The sequence below is a fragment of the Puma concolor genome, chromosome A3, assembly GCF_028749965.1.
Source record: "Puma concolor isolate L17-30 chromosome A3, mPumCon1.1.hap2, whole genome shotgun sequence".
Taxonomy (NCBI): domain Eukaryota; kingdom Metazoa; phylum Chordata; class Mammalia; order Carnivora; family Felidae; genus Puma; species Puma concolor.
Genome location: NC_141669.1, coordinates 22218841 through 22236042, shown reverse-complemented (window position 1 = coordinate 22236042; position 17202 = coordinate 22218841). Strand labels below are relative to the sequence as shown.

General features: G+C 47.8%; 1 protein-coding gene across 1 annotated transcript in view; it reads left to right on the top strand.

The window, feature by feature from the left end:
- The window catches only part of IFT172 (intraflagellar transport 172), a 34553-nt gene that overhangs the window by 13868 nt on the left and 3483 nt on the right, over nt 1-17202 (top strand). The window contains exons 16-40 of the mRNA XM_025927245.2: nt 275-442; nt 4498-4634; nt 4870-4977; nt 6337-6421; nt 6725-6817; nt 7314-7391; nt 7617-7865; nt 8045-8123; nt 8321-8441; nt 8598-8742; nt 9465-9554; nt 10147-10244; nt 10415-10550; nt 10636-10752; nt 11074-11216; nt 12287-12380; nt 12494-12558; nt 12754-12934; nt 13169-13278; nt 13388-13517; nt 15506-15604; nt 15772-15881; nt 16005-16068; nt 16188-16274; nt 16565-16681. Coding sequence (XP_025783030.2) covers nt 275-442; nt 4498-4634; nt 4870-4977; nt 6337-6421; nt 6725-6817; nt 7314-7391; nt 7617-7865; nt 8045-8123; nt 8321-8441; nt 8598-8742; nt 9465-9554; nt 10147-10244; nt 10415-10550; nt 10636-10752; nt 11074-11216; nt 12287-12380; nt 12494-12558; nt 12754-12934; nt 13169-13278; nt 13388-13517; nt 15506-15604; nt 15772-15881; nt 16005-16068; nt 16188-16274; nt 16565-16681 — 2904 coding nt within the window. The remainder of the gene's footprint in view (nt 1-274; nt 443-4497; nt 4635-4869; nt 4978-6336; nt 6422-6724; nt 6818-7313; nt 7392-7616; nt 7866-8044; nt 8124-8320; nt 8442-8597; nt 8743-9464; nt 9555-10146; nt 10245-10414; nt 10551-10635; nt 10753-11073; nt 11217-12286; nt 12381-12493; nt 12559-12753; nt 12935-13168; nt 13279-13387; nt 13518-15505; nt 15605-15771; nt 15882-16004; nt 16069-16187; nt 16275-16564; nt 16682-17202) is intronic.

Below are 17202 nucleotides of genomic sequence, written 5' to 3'. Positions count from 1 at the left end.
GTCCAGAGTTACTCTTAAGATTGAAAGTCCAACCATCACCTAACTTAAATTTCTGGGTGTAGATCTTTGCTCATTTGGTAATCTCTTACTTGTCAGAGTGATGATGTACCAAGTCAATATAAACTTCAAGGGTAGCAGATTAGAATGCTTTGAAATTCAGAATGTACCTGATTGGTGGGTTAGTTCACCATGTTTCACCATTAGGGAAATGGTCAAGGTCAGAAGATACCCCATATCCCCTTCTAATTGTGCTGTCTACCTCTTTCTCCTTCAGTTACATCTATATGATATTGAAGGTTGCTCTAAGACAATGATTCTCAACTTCTGCTCGTACGTGCAGTGGGTCCCAGGAAGTGATGTGCTGGTAGCTCAGAACCGAAACAGCTTGTGTGTGTGGTACAACATTGAGGCACCCGAGAGGGTCACCATGTCCTCTATTAGGGTATGTCGACACCAGGACACCTCAGGCATAATGTCAGACTGACTGATTAGAGCCCTGAGGAAGCTCCAAAGGTTATTTGGTTTTCTCTGGCCCACCACCCATAATCTCTGTGATGGAGTTGGCAAGTAAAGCTTAGACTCCCCCACAGTGGGCCAGGCCCCAAAACCATCCTTGTTCAGATTCCTGACATTATATGAGGTCCTTGGAGTATGGCTGTCTATTACAGCCCTGGGAATTCACCAGGTCATAATGAGGAGTTCTCTTAAGCTGGAAGAGCCCCAATAAGAGGGGCAGTTCTGGGCAGTTCCTGTGTGCTGATTCTCTGTTGTAAGCCAGGAAGAACTTCTTTTTTATCAGACTGAAGATCAGACCCTCCTTCCTATCCCACCAGCATCACACACATTCCAGTGATATCCCAACACCTGGGAGGAACCTGTGAAAACCAAAGAGGCCCCTGTGTGAGGCTAGGATGATTGGTATAGGTATGGATAGAACACTCTTTTGTTCTTTTTACTCCTTTCTTGCCGTTTTAGACTAATTAAGTTTGGGGTTTTTTAGGTTGTTTTGTCCTTTTTTAAACACTTGTTTTTTACTGTTTTGCTTTGGAGGTTATACATTTTATTCCTATAGTGGTTACCCTTAGAAGTTGGCTATATAACTAACAGTCTAAAGTTATCTAGCATCTAAACCCCCCCTGCAAACAATACAGGGCCCCTAACTTTGATTACCTCCCCTCTGCCATTATTGTCCAGTATTTTGTCATCCCCAAAGTTAGACATTACTTTGTTTAACACAGCCGTAATTTGTTTAGATTTGCCATCATGGCACCAGTTTCTCTGTTCACTTTTTCTTTTTGCATTGCTGATCTTCCCTCTGGAGTTACTTTTCTTCTTCTTGAAAGACAGTGGTTTTTCTTTTGTTTCGTTTTATTTTTATTTTTATTTTTAATTTTTTTTTTAACATTTATTTATTTTTGAGACAGAGAGAGACAGAGCATGAACAGGGGAGGGGCAGAGAGAGAGGGAGACACAGAATCTGAAACAGGCTCCAGGCTCCGAGCTGTCAGCACAGAGCCCGACGCGGGGCTCGAACTCACGGACTGGGAATCGTGACCTGAGCCGAAGTCGGCCGCTTAACCGACTGAGCCACCCAGGCGCCCCTATTTTTATTTTTTTAATGCTTATTTATTTTTGAGAGAGACAGAGTGTGAGTGGGGGAGGGGCAGAGAGAGAGGGAGACACAGAATCCAGAGCAGGCTCCAGGCTCTGAGCTGTCAGCACAGAGCCTGATGCAGGGCTCGAACTCATAAACTGGGAGATCATGACCTGAGCTGAAGTCAGATGCTTAACTGACTGAGCCACCCAGGAGCCCCTGAAAGAAAGTGTTTCTTGTTTTTTGTTTTTTTTTTTTAATTTTTTTTTTTTAACATTTATTTATTTTTGAGACAGAGCATGAACAGGGGAGGGGCAGAGAGAGAGGGAGACACAGAATCGGAAGCAGGCTCCAGGCTCTGAGCCATCAGCCCAGAGCCCGACGCGGGGCTCGAACTCACGGACCGCGAGATCGTGACCTGAGCTGAAGTTGGACGCTCAACCGACTGAGCCACCCAGGCGCCCCTGAAAGAAAGTGTTTTTAAGATAAATGCTCAGTTTCTGAAAATTACTGAAATGTAATTATCTAAATTTTTTGTTAAGTTTATTTTGAGAGAGAGAGAGAATACTCTTCACCAGTGCAGAGCCTGGTGCAGGGCTCAAACTCACGAACTGCGAGATCATGACCTGAGCTGAAGTCACTTAACCGACTGAGCCACCCAGGCATCCCTGAATTTTTTTTTTTTTTTTTTTTTTTAATAGGCTTCACACCCAGCATGGAGCCAAAGACAGGGCTTGAACTCAGACCCTGAGATCAAGACTTGGATGCTTGATCCAAGGCAACCCTGGATCTGAAACCCAGGGTTCAGATATATTCCCTGGGCAACCACCCAGGCAACCCTATATGAAAATGTATTTATTTGGCCTGTTCTTGAAAGATACTCGGACTTAGTACCCGATTCCCGATTGACAGTTCGTTTTTCTTAGCCTTTGGCAAATACCATCCCACTGACTGATTTCCTTTCTTCTGAGAAGTTTATTAATAGCCCTTTCTGTCTTTTCTCTCTTGTTGCTTTTAAAGTCTTTTCTTTCATCAGTGTTCTGAAGTTTCATTACAATGTCTCACTATTTCCTTTTACTTAGCCTGCTTCATATATTTGTGTGGTATGTGGCATATTTGTGAGTACACGTATTTGCATCAAGCTTGGCAGTTTCTCAACCGTGATCTCTTCAGAAGTTGCTTTTTCTCTTGCTCCGTCTAGTCTTGCCCTCAGGACTCTAATTAGGCATATGTTCAATTTCGTGTCCTGTCTTTGTGCCTCTGTAACCTCTCTTTCATTTCCCTTTCTTTTTCTCACTCCAGGCTACATTCCTGATTATTTCTTAAGATAAATCTTTCAGGGGCGCCTGAATGGCTCAGTTGGTTAAGCATCCAACTCTTGATTTCAGCTAAAGTCATGATCTCACAGTTTTGTGGGTTTGAGTCCCACGTTGGGTTCTGTGCTGACAGCTTGGGATTCTCCCTCTCTCTTTGCACCTCCCCTGCTCACTCTCTCTCTCCCCCAAATAAATAAACTTTAAAAAAAAAAGTTCAGTAATTCACTTGCATCATTGTCTAATTTACTATTTAAACCACCCATTGAGTTTTTTTACTTCAAATATTAAGTTTTTCGTAAGGTTTTATTTGTTTCTTTCTCCAGGCTGCCTGGCCATTTTTTTTTTTAGTATATACACTACCAAAATGAGCCCAACATGGCCATTTTTGATAATCTCTTATTTATTGCTTAACTTATCATTTCATTTTTTAGGTCTTTAAACGTTTTACACGTATTTTATATTCCGTAACTTTTTCCCGTAACTATCTTTTTTCAAGTTTTTAAATTTTTATTTATTTTGAGAGAGAGCGAGCATGCATGCACACGAGTTGGGGAGGGGCAGAGAGAGAGAGGGACAGAGAGAATCCCAAGCAAGCTCCATGCTGTCAGTGCAGAGCCTGATTCAAGGCTTGAACCCACAAACCACAAGATCATGACCTGAGCCGAAGTTGGATGCTTAACTGACTGAGCCACCCAGGCACCCCATCATGACTATTATTTTTAATGTCAGAAATCCTTGGAGGTCCAAAACTGCTGTAGTTACTATTTCCTCCTTTATAGTGGCTAACTTGTATTTTGGTACTTTTTTTTATTGAGCTCATGTTATGTTGAATATAAACTTTTAGAATCTTAAGGGCCTAAAATGGATTTGTTTTCCTGCAGAGATGATTTGTTTGCTTCTGCAAGAATCAGGCATATTAATAACTTTTGTTCCCTTTATTGAAGAGAGGCTCCCAGTATTCATGAGGGAGTCTCAGATTCAGCCTCCCTATCCTGCTGGAGGACCCATGATTTATTCTCTCCATAAGTGTGTGCCTTCAGGGCAGCTGTACTTGCTCAGCTTCTGTTTTTTCCTGCTCAGGTTTTAGCACACTGATCTCTTTCTTTATTTCTTTTCTTTCCTTCTTTTCTTTCTGTTCTTCCCTTTGCTCCTTCCCTTCCCTCTGTTTTCTCCCCTGTTCCCTTCCTTCTTTCCCTCCTTCCTTCCAGTAGGAGATGGGGTAGGAAGCATGCCTAGTGATTTCTTCAGATGAACTCAGCAACTAATGCATTATAAAGTATGTCCCAGGTTGAAGTTGTATTTTAACAAGAGGATTCAAGCTAGAAGCAGAAGGGGATGCGCATTTTGTCAGTTTACCTCCAGGCATTAGTGCTGGCACAGCTATGAGTGTACTTTAACCCAAGGATATTACCATAGATCAGGAATTTTTACCTGCTTTAAAGAAACTAAATGTTAGGCAAACAAGGGCCACTGTAATTCCCTCGACGTGTGAGCAGGGGGGTTGGGTTAGGGTGGGTCTGTTCTGCAGTGGAGGCGGTGGAAACACCAACCTGGAATTGGGTGGGGGGGAACGTTGAAATTTTACAGGGTGAGGTCATAGGCCTGGAGCGAGGCGGGGGGAAGACCGAGGTGATGGTGACTGAAGGTGTGACTACAGTCGCCTACACACTGGATGAGGGCCTTATCGAGTTTGGAACAGCCATTGATGACGGCAACTACACCCGGTGAGGGTCTGGGCTAATAACCTGCCAGGTGGTGGGAGAATCTGGTTCTGAGGCAGGAGGACTTGGAATGGGTGGTAAAACCGGCCACATCTAAAAAGAACCTGGTGGGAGGAGATTAGACAAAAAGGGCAAACAATTGCCTGACCCTCCCTACCCCTTTCCCTCTGCCCCCTCACCAGCCTTCTTCTGTGTCTTGCTGACCCTGGACTGTTGCTTTGCTTCCTTCTCTCTTCAGGGCAACAGCCTTCTTGGAGACTCTGGAAATGACCCCAGAAACAGAGGCAATGTGGAAAACCTTGAGCAAACTGGCACTAGAGGCAAGGCAGCTCCACATTGCTGAGAGGTGAGGTAGACCAGAACTGAGGTGCTGGGCAACTAGGAAGGATGGCCAGTGGGCATTTTGCCTGTGGGCCGCTCCTCCAAGCACCAAGACACCACTTCCATCCCGTGCCAACAGTGTCATCCTAGAACCCTTGCATGTAGTTACTCCAAACATTCTTCTGTCCTGGGTTCTAAGAGTATGTCTTTTACTGCTTTTGCTCCCCCTTCTTGTAACTAGGTGCCCTTTCAGAGTTTTAACACCCATATCCTCCAATCCATGCATCACTGTGTATTTACAAACATGGATTAGGAGTGTAGTTAGTAGGACAGACTTGGGTCTCCAGACTTCGAGTTGTCTTGTCTCCATTTACCAGCTTGTATAACCTGCAGTTCAGTTATCCTTTCCAAGCCTTGGTTTCTCAATTTCCTGTATGTAAAATGGGGGTAATAATAGAATTTACCTCATTGAGTGGTAAAGAAAACCATGGTGGCAGTGAAGAAAGTAAGAGAATCTGTGCAAAGTGCACAGTAAATGTCTGTTGCTGCCATTTTGTGTGGGAGTCCTGTATCCCTTCTTTCCCAGCTAGGCTGCCAGCTAGTCCCAGGGGCTCTGACCCAGCATCTTCAGAACATACCCTGGATCTCTCACTGTCCAGCTCTACTGTCTCCACCCTAGAACAGACCACACCTCTCCTACCTGCAGTGTCACAGACGCCTCTTAATTAGTGTCACTGATACTGTTCTTACACCCCTACCATCCGTTCATCATCCCATGAGAGCTCAGGTGACTTTTTAAACCACAAATTAGATTATATCTCTTTTTTTTTTTTTTTTGCTCAGAACCTTCCAGTTGTACTTAGTATAAGACCCATACTCTTTGCCGTGTCCTAAGGCCCAACAGTATATGGCTTCTGCTTCCTTCTTGTACCAGGTACCTATTTGCTCATTAGTCTCCAGCCGCCCGTTGAGCACACCAAACTCACTCCGGCCATCGCACCTTTACACTCACTGTTCCCTCTGCCTGGAATAGTTTTTCCCCATCTCACCGTGACTGACTTTTTCTTATAGTAGGTCTCAGCTCAAATGTCGGCTCCCCAGGCCTTCTCCGACTACCAGCTTAACTGTCTATATGTGATATCACACTACTTTATTTTCCTTTTCATTCTTTGAAATATCTTTGTTTGTTTGCTAATTATTTGTTTCCACTAGAAACTAAATTCCCTGAGAGTAAGGCCCTCATCTATCTTACCCTCTTGTGTCTCAAGTGGCAAAAATAGTGTCTGGCACATAATCAATGTTCAGTATATATCTGCTGAGCCAGTGAATTCATGATGATTCTGTACTAATACTGCTTATTACCATTATTGCTTCCATACTACAGGTGCTTTTCTGCTTTGGGCCATGTAGCAAAAGCTCGATTCCTGCACAAGACCAATGAGATTGCAGATCAAGTGTCTCGGGAATATGCAAGTATTATCCTCCTGAATCATTCAGTCTCTCAAGCTGAGATTTCTCTTCATGCTCAGCACCCTGATCCCTAGCTTTCCAGCCATGGCTCTTTTCCTCTGTTCTGGCCGGCCATCCCACCTCCACCCTCGAGTCGGACCACTCTGGAATTGCTTGCCAGACCTCTTCCACTAAGCCCCATGAAGTTTTTCAGCTTCTAAATCTTTCAGCTTCCTCATCTCTCTAGCCTTCCTGTCTAGGCTCACGCAGACAGAATGGCTTCTGCAGCAGCAGAATAACCAGAACCTTCTTCCTCCCCATAGGGTGGAGAAGGAACAGACTTCTACCAGGTCCGAGCACGCCTAGCCATGCTGGAAAAGAACTACAAGCTGGCTGAAATGATCTTCTTGGAACAGGTGATGGGGAGAAGGGGGACCAGATTGAAGAGGGGACCAGGGTCGGGGGGAAGCAAAACAAACTGAGGGAAGAGCACTGGGGGAGAGCACTTAGACAGGTTTGTACGGTTAAATGCTTACTTACCCCTCTGCGTTAGTCCTTACAATTACGTTTTTCTTTCATTGACTGTCTGCCATCTCCCCCTATACTCCAGAGCCTGTCCTGGCAATTCTAGCGCACAGAGGTAGATCCAGTTTTGTGGGGCCTGAAGCTTACACAATTTGAGGAGCCCTCTTTAAGAAAAAATACCTGGGAATGGGGGCTCTGCAACTAAGGTGCCCTGAGGCATTAAGCGTCTCTTAATTTCATAATAAACCCACCTCCACTTGTGCATAAGTAGAGGATGAGGCTTTTAATCCACATGGGCTGGCATCTTAGCGAGGCTAAGGAGAGCCTGTTATTTCTGATCCTCATGTCTTCCTGGTGCCCCTCTTTGCTCTGCCCGGGTTCCCCTAGAATGCCGTTGAGGAGGCCATGGACATGTACCAGGAGCTACATCGTTGGGATGAGTGTATCGCAGTGGCTCAGGCCAAGGTACTACCAACTGTGTCTTCTCCACAGTGCCCACAACTCACTTCCACCAATATCAGAAACCTCTCATCAAGGAGGCTATAGCAACTGGAACAAGGTTGGGGCTGGAAGTTAGGACATTGGTGACCAGGAGGATTTCCGTTGTCACAGTGGGATTGTAGAAGCATGGGAAGCAGCAGGGCAGGAAGGAGGGATGTGACTCCTCTTGCCTCTCTGTTGCATGTCCAGGGGCACCCAGCCCTGGAGAAGCTGCGCCGGGGTTACTACCAGTGGCTGATGGACACTCAGCAAGAGGAGCGAGCAGGTGAACTACAGGAGAGCCAAGGGGATGGACTAGCAGCCATCAGCCTCTACCTCAAAGCTGGGCTCCCTGCCAAAGCTGCTCGACTGGTGCTGACCCGGGAGGAACTGTTAGCCAACACGGAGCTGGTAGAACATATCACTGCAGCCCTTATCAAGGGGGAACTGTATGAAAGGGTATGGCTGGCTTCCCATTCCTGTCCCTTATCTCCAGGGCCCAGTGCCCCCTCCTACCCAAGGAGTCCTGGAGTACATAGCCCTCTGTGACTGGTTGCAGATTCTCCTCCTTTGGGGGCTGATACTTGATTCTTTGGGTGGTAGGGCTATCATTGTAGTAATGTGGTATGTGTTACTAGGCAGGTGATCTCTTTGAGAAGATTCGAAATCCACAGCGGGCCCTGGAGTGCTACTGTAAAGGCAATGCATTCATGAAAGGTACTACCACCACCAATCCAGTCTTCAGTGTTACTTGCTCAGACAGTCCCCTGGCACCTATTTTGTGCATCTGTTCAGGTTGACCGGCTCAGTTCTCCATTCCTCCACTTCACCTGTTTTCCACACCCCATTTTCCTGTCTTTCTTTTCCTGAGTCCCATCCCCAGAAGTCTTAACCGAGCACACTGTCTCTGGCAGCGGTGGAGCTGGCTCGATTGGCATTCCCAGTGGAAGTGGTGCGACTGGAAGAGGCATGGGGGGATCACTTGGTGCAGCAGAAGCAGCTTGATGCAGCCATTAATCACTACATTGAAGCCAGGTAAAGGGGTGCAAGGTGATGGGGCAAGTAAGGGTGCCCGGGCCTAGAAGGAGAGAGATCACAAAGTGTAGGTTGGAGTATGCTTGAGGTGTCTCCCTACCTCCATCTGTCTTCCTCTTTTCTCATACATACGTGTGCCTTTCCCAACTATGCCAGGTGCTCCATTAAAGCAATTGAGGCTGCCCTGGGTGCCCGCCAGTGGAAGAAGGCAATTTATATATTAGATCTACAGGACCAGAACACTGCATCCAAATACTATCCCCGTGTGGCCCAGCACTATGCATCTCTGCAGGAGTATGAGGTGAGGAAGAGTCCCTTCCTTCAGCCTGAGGCAACGCAGTACGGGATTAACAAAGAGAGAACCCAGAACAGGAAGTGGGGGCTACCTCACCATGTCCTTCTTCCTGGGTCCCAGCCGCATCAGCCACCTGAGTGGGAAGAAAGCAGTTTACTGCCCTTCCTTCATTCCATCATGACACAGACTCCTCTCCCAAATATATAAAGCTAGTGTCCAGCTCTCTTCCTATGCTAGCATGAGTGATTCTTCATGGTAACTCCATCATAGTTACAGTGTAGAATTGCCTTACATTGCAGAAATGGGAGACCCTTTTATTTATTTTTTTTAATGTTTATTCATTTATTTTGAGAGACAGAGAGCAGGGGAGGGGCAGAAAGAGAAGAGAGAGAATTCCAAGCAGGTTCCGTGCTGGGAGCACAGAGCCGGATGCGGGGCTCATCTCACGAACCATGAGATCATGACCAGAGCTGAAATCAAGAGTTGGATGCTTAACCGACAGCCCTTTAAGCTCCCATCTTCCCCATTCTGGTTTGGGCTAGTCTTGTTTTTTTTCAAAACAGTAGAAGGTGTGAGACCCCCATTGTCATCTTTTCTTCTCTGTTACTATACAATAGTAGTATCCCCAGCTCTCCTCCATCCCAGCTGAGGCTTGTTCTTTCCTTCCCTCGCAGGCTGCTTTAACTCTGTTGCTCTTGGCCTTTTGTGTCTACCTCTCTCAACCACAGATTGCCGAGGAGCTCTACATCAAAGGAGACCGGACAAAAGATGCAATCGACATGTACACTCAGGCTGGCCGCTGGGAGCAAGCCCACAAGGTAGAGGGAGGGGTAGCGTTCATCAGAGAATCCCACCTCTCAGCGTCTGTTGCCACTTTCTTTGGTCTCTGATCTCCTCCTCCTTCACTGGGTTCCCTGAAAGCTGAGAAAGAGTACCAGAATGAAGTCTGGAGAACCTTGATCCCTAGCCACAGGCAAAGGCAAGGATGAAGAGGCCCTTGTTCCCAAACCTGTAATTCTGAAGCGGGCATGACGGGCTCAGGAGCTGGGGCATCTGAAACACCACTCCCCAAGCCCTGGTCACAGATACGACTTTGTTTCGCATCTGTTTCCTGAACCCGGTGGATACAGTGGGAATATGGGAATGGGGATGGATGCCCCCAGCACAGGGCATCTCTGACCCTTCTGCCTGAGCAGAATATAGTTCTTACTTTGCTCCTTATGGACTTGGAGTTCCCTGGAATGACTAGGAAAGCAACAGTAACCAAACTCCTGTGGTTGTTGGGAAAGTTCAGAGTTCCTGAGAAGACTCGTTGCCCCAGAGTCCGGCTTCCCGGGCTGCTCTGCATATCCCTCTGCTTCCCTTGGAAACTGGCACCAGAGGCTACTCTGGCTCTGTGTGTCTGCACAGCTGGCGATGAAGTGCATGAGACCAGAAGACGTGTCAGTGCTGTACATCACCCAGGCTCAGGAGATGGAGAAGCAGGGCAAGTACCGTGAGGCTGAAAGGTGAGCTGCGGCCCCAGAGCGTGTGTGGGAGGAGGCTTCAGGGCTGCAGGGAGGAAGGTGTCTGAGGATAAGTGCCCTCTGCCTAGAAGGCAGTGACAGGGTCTCTTAGGAATGACTCTGGCGGCAGGAATCTGGGTCTAGGAGGCCCCAGGTGTATCTCCCATCCCCAGGCTCTACGTGACAGTGGAAGAGCCTGATCTTGCCATCACCATGTTCAAAAAGCACAAGTTGTATGATGATATGATCCGCCTGGTAGGGAAGCACCACCCAGATCTCCTCAGTGACACACACCTCCACCTGGGCAAGGTGAGCCCTTCTCTTGTCTCTGCCCATATCTCCCCCAAACAGGCTCCATGGCCCCCTCTCTCCATCCTGACCTACCTTTCCCCAGGAGCTGGAGGCTGAAGGCCGACTGCAGGAGGCTGAGTATCACTACCTCGAGGCTCAGGAGTGGAAGGCAACAGTGAACATGTACCGCTCCAATGGGCTTTGGGAGGAGGCCTACCGGGTAAGGAGTCCAGTTCACATTGGGGATATGGCCACCCCTCTTTCCCACTCTCAGGTGACTAATTCTGAACTAGTAGTGGGTATCTTTGAAAAATGTCCACACCTGTCGGCAAAATTTCACATGTAATATGAAGGGTTTGTAGACTACCTAAAACTCATCCTTGGACCCTAAGCAGGTTAATAGACCCTGAAACTTAGGCCTCTCCCTGCTGTTCTAGTAGAAATACTTGATCCTTGTCAAAGCTGAAGTCAGGTCAGAGGTGAGCAGGGAGCAGCCATGTGTCCCTGCATGGGAGGATTGCCAAGTGGCTTTGCTTCACAGGTGGCCAAGGCTCATGGAGGCACTAATGCCCACAAACACGTGGCCTATCTGTGGGCAAAGAGCCTGGGAGGAGAGTCTGCAGTTAGACTGCTTAATAAGCTGGGACTCCTGGAAGCTGCTATTGACCACGCTGCTGACAACTGGTGAGGCCCAAAGTCTTCTCTCCACTGGCCCCATTCCAGTCAGATCCTCTGTATAGACAAGAAAAGTTGTTGTATAACTGAGAAGCATTTCTAAAAACTGAGGCAAGAGCGAAGAGATCCTTGGTAGAACTTGATGGAGAGGCAAGAATGAATTGGTAGCTCTGCTCCTATTTCTTGGGGGCCCAGATGAGCATTTGTTTAACTGTTCTAAACATGGGGCTCAGTCTCACAACCCCGAGATCAAGAGTCTCTCACTCTACTGTCTGAGCCAGCCAGGTGCCCCAGAGAGAACAGCTTTTAAAGCTAAAGTGCACTAAGCCAGTAATTTACTTGAGGAATGGAAGTATGATTCTATTAAATGCAAAACGCTTTTCTTAAGCAAATGTTACGGAAGGCCAGTAATAATCCTGTATCAAATCAGATTGCTGAGGGTCGTCTTACTCATTCTTTTTTTTTTTTTTTTTAAATTTTTTTTTTTTTTTTCAACGTTTATTTATTTTTGGGACAGAGAGAGACACAGAGCATGAACGGGGGAGGGGCAGAGAGAGAGGGAGACACAGAATCAGAAACAGGCTCCAGGCTCCGAGCCATCAGCCCAGAGCCCGACGCGGGGCTCGAACTCACGGACCGCGAGATCGTGACCTGGCTGAAGTCGGACGCTTAACCGACTGCGCCACCCAGGCGCCCCTCGTCTTACTCATTCTTGAGAGACTGTTTTTCTGCTAATGAAGTTGTGGCTCGGGAGGAGGTGGTGGGAGAACGAGGAGCCCTTGCTACCCTGGCAGCTGTTGTGCTGTGAAGCTCACTCCTGTCCCCTGCCTCGTGCCAGTCCCGTGCTCCTAACATCAGCTGGTCTCGGGACACACAGGCTTTTCCAAGTGTCTCCTGATCCACGTCTTCCTTTACATTTCTCTGTGCTTCTCTATCACTTCATATGGATTACCTTTCTTCATTTGTCCTTTTTCCTCCCCCCATCCTTGCCCTTTCTGTTTTCTCTTGCCCTGTTTGTCTTCTTCTCTTATAAAATGAAGTACTGAGTAGGCAGACCTTATTTGCACCTTCCATTTCAGCTCCTTTGAATTTGCTTTTGAACTCTCTCGGCTGGCCCTCAAGCACAAAACCCCTGAGATTCATCTCCGATATGCTATGTACCTGGAGGATGAGGTATGGATGTGATCCCTCTCCATTGCTTTTGACCCTGACCTCCTCCCCTCTCGTGGCTGCCTGTGATGGCAATCTGCTTCTCATCATGTACAGCTGCCCTTCTGTCCCTACAGGGTAAATTTGAAGAGGCTGAAGCTGAATTCATCAGGGCTGGTAAACCCAAGGAAGCAGTTCTCATGTGAGTTACCCCATAAATTCTTTAATCCTGACCTCCCAGGCGCAGTCCCAGGACCTTGCATGGTCCCCTTCACCTTCCTCTGAACTGCGTACCGATAAATCTTCTATCCTCCCCTCAGTGACATGGCTGTTTGCCTCCCACTGTTGAGGCCTCAGTCCTACACTTAGCCTCTCCTGTGTCCTCATCTGGGAGCAGGTTTGTCCATAACCAGGATTGGGAGGCAGCACAGCGTGTGGCCGAGGCCCACGATCCAGACAGTGTCGCCGAGGTGCTCGTGGGGCAGGCCCGGGGGGCATTGGAGGAGAAGGACTTTCAGAAAGCAGAAGGGCTGCTGCTTCGGGCCCAGAGACCGGGCCTGGCCCTCAATTTTTATAAGGTGGGGCACTGGATTCAGAGCCATGAGGGAAGGGGAGAGGGTATGAGAACCCAGAGAGTACTACACCGATCCCTGCTACTAGGAGAGATCCAGGAAGTTAGCACTGGGGAGGAAGAAGGAGACAAGGAGAAGAGAGGTCCAAGGACCCAGGGATCAGTGGCCCATAGCACCTGTGTGGCAGTGGGAAGCTGTCATGCCTGCCTCTGCTTCCCTGATACCTGGAAATCTGAGCAGGAGGCTGGATTATGGAGCGATGCCCTGCGGATCTGCAAGGATTATGTGCCGGGCCAGCTGGAGGCTCTGCAGGAAGAGTATGAGCGGGAAGCTACCAAGAAGGGGGCCAGGTATGAAGGCGGGAGGCAGCAAGTGTTGGCAGGGTGGGTCACACAGTATGCACAGGGTAGGCCACACTGCCTGTCCTGTTCCTGGTCATGTGTATTCTCATCTCATCAGGGGTATGGAGGGGCTAGTGGAACAAGCTCGACAGTGGGAACAGGCTGGAGAGTATAGCCGTGCCGTCGACTGCTACCTCAAGGTGCGGGACTCAGGAAGCAGCAGCCTGATGGAAAAGTGCTGGATGAAGGTAAGACCTACTACACCCTTCCTGGCCTTCCGTTTCCCGGGCCGCCCTCACACTCAGCATTCCCCCTCGGACATTCCTCTTTCTCCTTCTGTGTCTTTCGTTTTTACTCAAGCAGCAGAGATCTGAGTGCTTATGAGATGCTAGAGCAATGAAAGCTGTAAAAGGGGGGGTTCTAAGGCAGAACCCTAATGGCCAGAAATTGGGGAAATCAGACTAACGCGGCTCAATTGTGTATCTCAGTGAAGACTTAAAGGGTGCGATCCAAGTTGGGGTTCAGAGAAGGATGGGACCTCTGGGCTGGGAGGGGTCAGGTAGGCTCTGTGAGGGAGGATGGAGGCCATGAAGAAAGCAGAGGCTCCTCCTCTACCCAGGAGCTCCTGAAGAGAAGCGTCTAGCAGATTAAGTCAAACCAGTATGTTTCATCAACTCTAAAACATATATAATTGCATTTTAATATCTTAGAAATTGGGGTACGTGTGAAGTTTTAAATGATGCATTGTAGATTCAGAGTTGTGAATGGGGTGAGATTGATTCAGCTTCCTAAATAAAATTGGTGTGATGATTCTCCTGCAGAATTTCCCTCTGGTTTCTGAGGACTTGTAATTGAATAGCCCCTAGACGTTGGCGGGGGGAGATGGGGGGAGTAGAAAGGACTGATGGTTGGTTATGCAAAATTTAGCAGATTTAACCAGCAAGTGTTTATTAAGCATCTGCTATATTTTACCCTGGAGCATTGTTTATTGGCATCTGTGCATGGCTATACCTTCTGCAAATTAGCTTCCTGGATGGGGCACTTTAAGTTTTGAAGGGTTTGGCAGGTGAAGTGAGGCATATATAGGTGGGGGAAAGACCAGGAGGATTAGCATAGACTGTACCTAAAACTGGACTATGTACATGGAAATTAAAATCTGGTGAGGACGTCAGCATCACAGTGGAAATAGAGTAAACGTATAGAACGCTCGGATTTGTAGAATTACTGAGTTTTAGGGTTGGAAGGTGTCTCCACAATCATCTAGAGCATCACTGTCCAATAGAAATAAAATGCAAGTCACAAAGGTAAATCACACATGTAAATTTAAAATTTCCTAGTAGCCGGGGCGCCTGGGTGGCTCAGTCGGTTGAGCATCTGACTTCGGCCCAGGTCATGATCTCATGGTTTGTGGGTTCAAGCCCTGCGTCAGGCTCTGTTCCAAATGCTCAGAGCCTGTAGCCTGCTTTGGATTCTGTGTCCCCCTCTCTCTCTGCCCCTCCCCCTCTCATGCTCACTCTGTCTCTCAAAAGTGAATAAAGTTTAAAAAAAAAAAATTTCCTAGTAGCCATACTCAAGTAAAAAGAAATACAAGAAAATAATTATATTTTACCTAACCAAATATATCTAAACTCATTTCAACATTAAACTCATTTCAACTCAATATTTTATTGATTGCTTATATTATTGATATTTATTTATCTCAATTTATTGAGATATTTTACATTCTTTCTTTCATACTAAGTCTTTGAAACCCAGTGTGTATTTAAGCTGACAGCACATCTAAATTGGGACTAGCCACATGTGACTAGTGGCTTCTGTTCTGGACAATACCAATCTGGACCAACCATCACTCTTATGGGTGAAGAAACTGAGTCTTAGAAAAGCCCAGCACAAACAGTTGCAGAATTCCTTCTTTCGCTATACCTGCACCACCAAGATTCTGTTTGTGACAAAACTCAAGAAACCAGTTTGTCAGACATGGCAGGACCAAATGCAGTGACCTCAGACATCAAAGGGAGTATGTGACAGAGCAGGAGCTGAGAGGAACAAATAGGTCCACTGATGGTCATTTAAAGGCTCTGATGGACCGTGAGACAGGCTTTGCCCAGGAGGGTAGAAGGTGAAGGCGAGTGCTAGAGAGACCTTCAACAACTGGAAGGAAAAAACAGATCAGGCTGAGGGCGCCCAGCAGTATTTGTCTCTCCTACCCATTGTCATCTTCCGTTCAACCGCTCAGGCAGCTGAACTCGCCATCAAGTTTCTGCCTCCTCAGCGCAGTCTGGAAGTAGTTCGGGCTGTGGGACCCCAGCTGACTGGAATCAGAAAGTACAGTGCAGTAAGTAGAGTGCTGGGACTGAAGAAGTAGATTCCACAGAGAGGGGTGGAACAGTACCAGCTACACCCAGGAGGGTGTGTGAGGTGGGCTCCTGGCAGTGTCCCATGCAGTTCTGCAGAAACAGAGGAGAAAGCTGGTCTCCGAGCTCCATTTTCCCCACTGTGCAGGCTGCAGAGCTCTATCTGAACTTGGACTTAGTCAAGGAAGCGATCGATGCTTTCATTGAGGGTGAGGAGTGGAACAAGGCCAAGCGTGTGGCCAAGGAGTTAGATCCCCGGTAAGCTTCTGACCCCTTCTACTGGGAAATTCTTTTACTTCCTTTTGTAAAGAGAGGAAGTTCTCATGGGAAGGGTGTGCATCCCGGGACCATGCAGTGCTAGATCTCTGCACATCTTCACAGGTACGAAGACTATGTGGACGAGCATTATAAAGAGTTCCTCAAGAACCAGGGCAAAGTGGACTCGGTGAGACTGGCAGAGAGTTAGCAAGAGGGAGAATGCATGGAGACTCAAGAGATTCTCTCCCTCCTTTCCCCGCTCATGTCATCTGGCCTCTTAACTCTGTCTTTTCCACTGATCCCTAGCTGGTGGGTGTGGATGTGGTAGCTGCTTTGGACCTGTATGTGGAGCAGGGCCAATGGGACAAGTGCATTGAAACGGCCACCAAGCAGGTACTGCTCTTTCTCCCATCCCCAGCCCTTCTAGACATTTCCCTTGGCTCCACTTGCCCAGAGCTGTCTCTCTCTTAATTCCTCCAAAGCCCAACCCCAGAGATCCCTAACCAGCATCAGAGAGTCAGTCTTCCACACTCTTGATACTGGGGTCAGAGGCCTAGCTGGGCCTGGCTTGCATATGCCTTGGCCTCCTAAACAAATCCATGGCCTCAAGTCACCACCCCACCCTCACTGCCTGCTCTTACTGATCCCAACTTCCCCATGCTTTTCCTCCATCCCCGGGACAGAACTACAAGATTCTGCACAAGTATGTGGCTTTGTATGCGACTCACCTGATCCGAGAGGGTGACTATGGCCAGGCACTGGCCCTGTATGTGCAGCACGGAGCCCCTGCTAACCCACAGGTACCCGCCTGCTTCTTGGGGTGAATGTTCTCCTCAAGGAAGTTGTTACCTTCTCCTCAGAACCACCCATTCCCTTAGGAATGGTCTTCTCAAAGGATTCTTTTAAGAGAGCGTCATGCCCTTGGGGCACCTGGGTGGCTCAGTCGGTTGAGGGGTTGAGCGCCCCGACTTTGGCTCAGGTCATGATCTCACAGCTCGTGAGTTCGAGCCCCACATCGGGCTCTGTGCTGACAGCTCAGAGCCTGGAGCTCGCTTTGGATTCTGTGTCTCCTTCTCTCTCTGCCCCTAACCCACTTGCATGCTGTCTCTGTCTCTTTCAAAAATAAACATTAAAACAAACAAACAAACAAACTTGAAAGCATCATGCTCAGAGACAGCCCCCCTTCTCCCGCCAGCCTCTTCTGAAATGTACAGCCTCGCAGGATTTACCATCTGAGGAAGCATTCAACAGCATCCTCATACTATTAGCTAATGCAGGAACAGTCTTTCAGAGATGAATCCTGGACACACCTCTGGGGCCT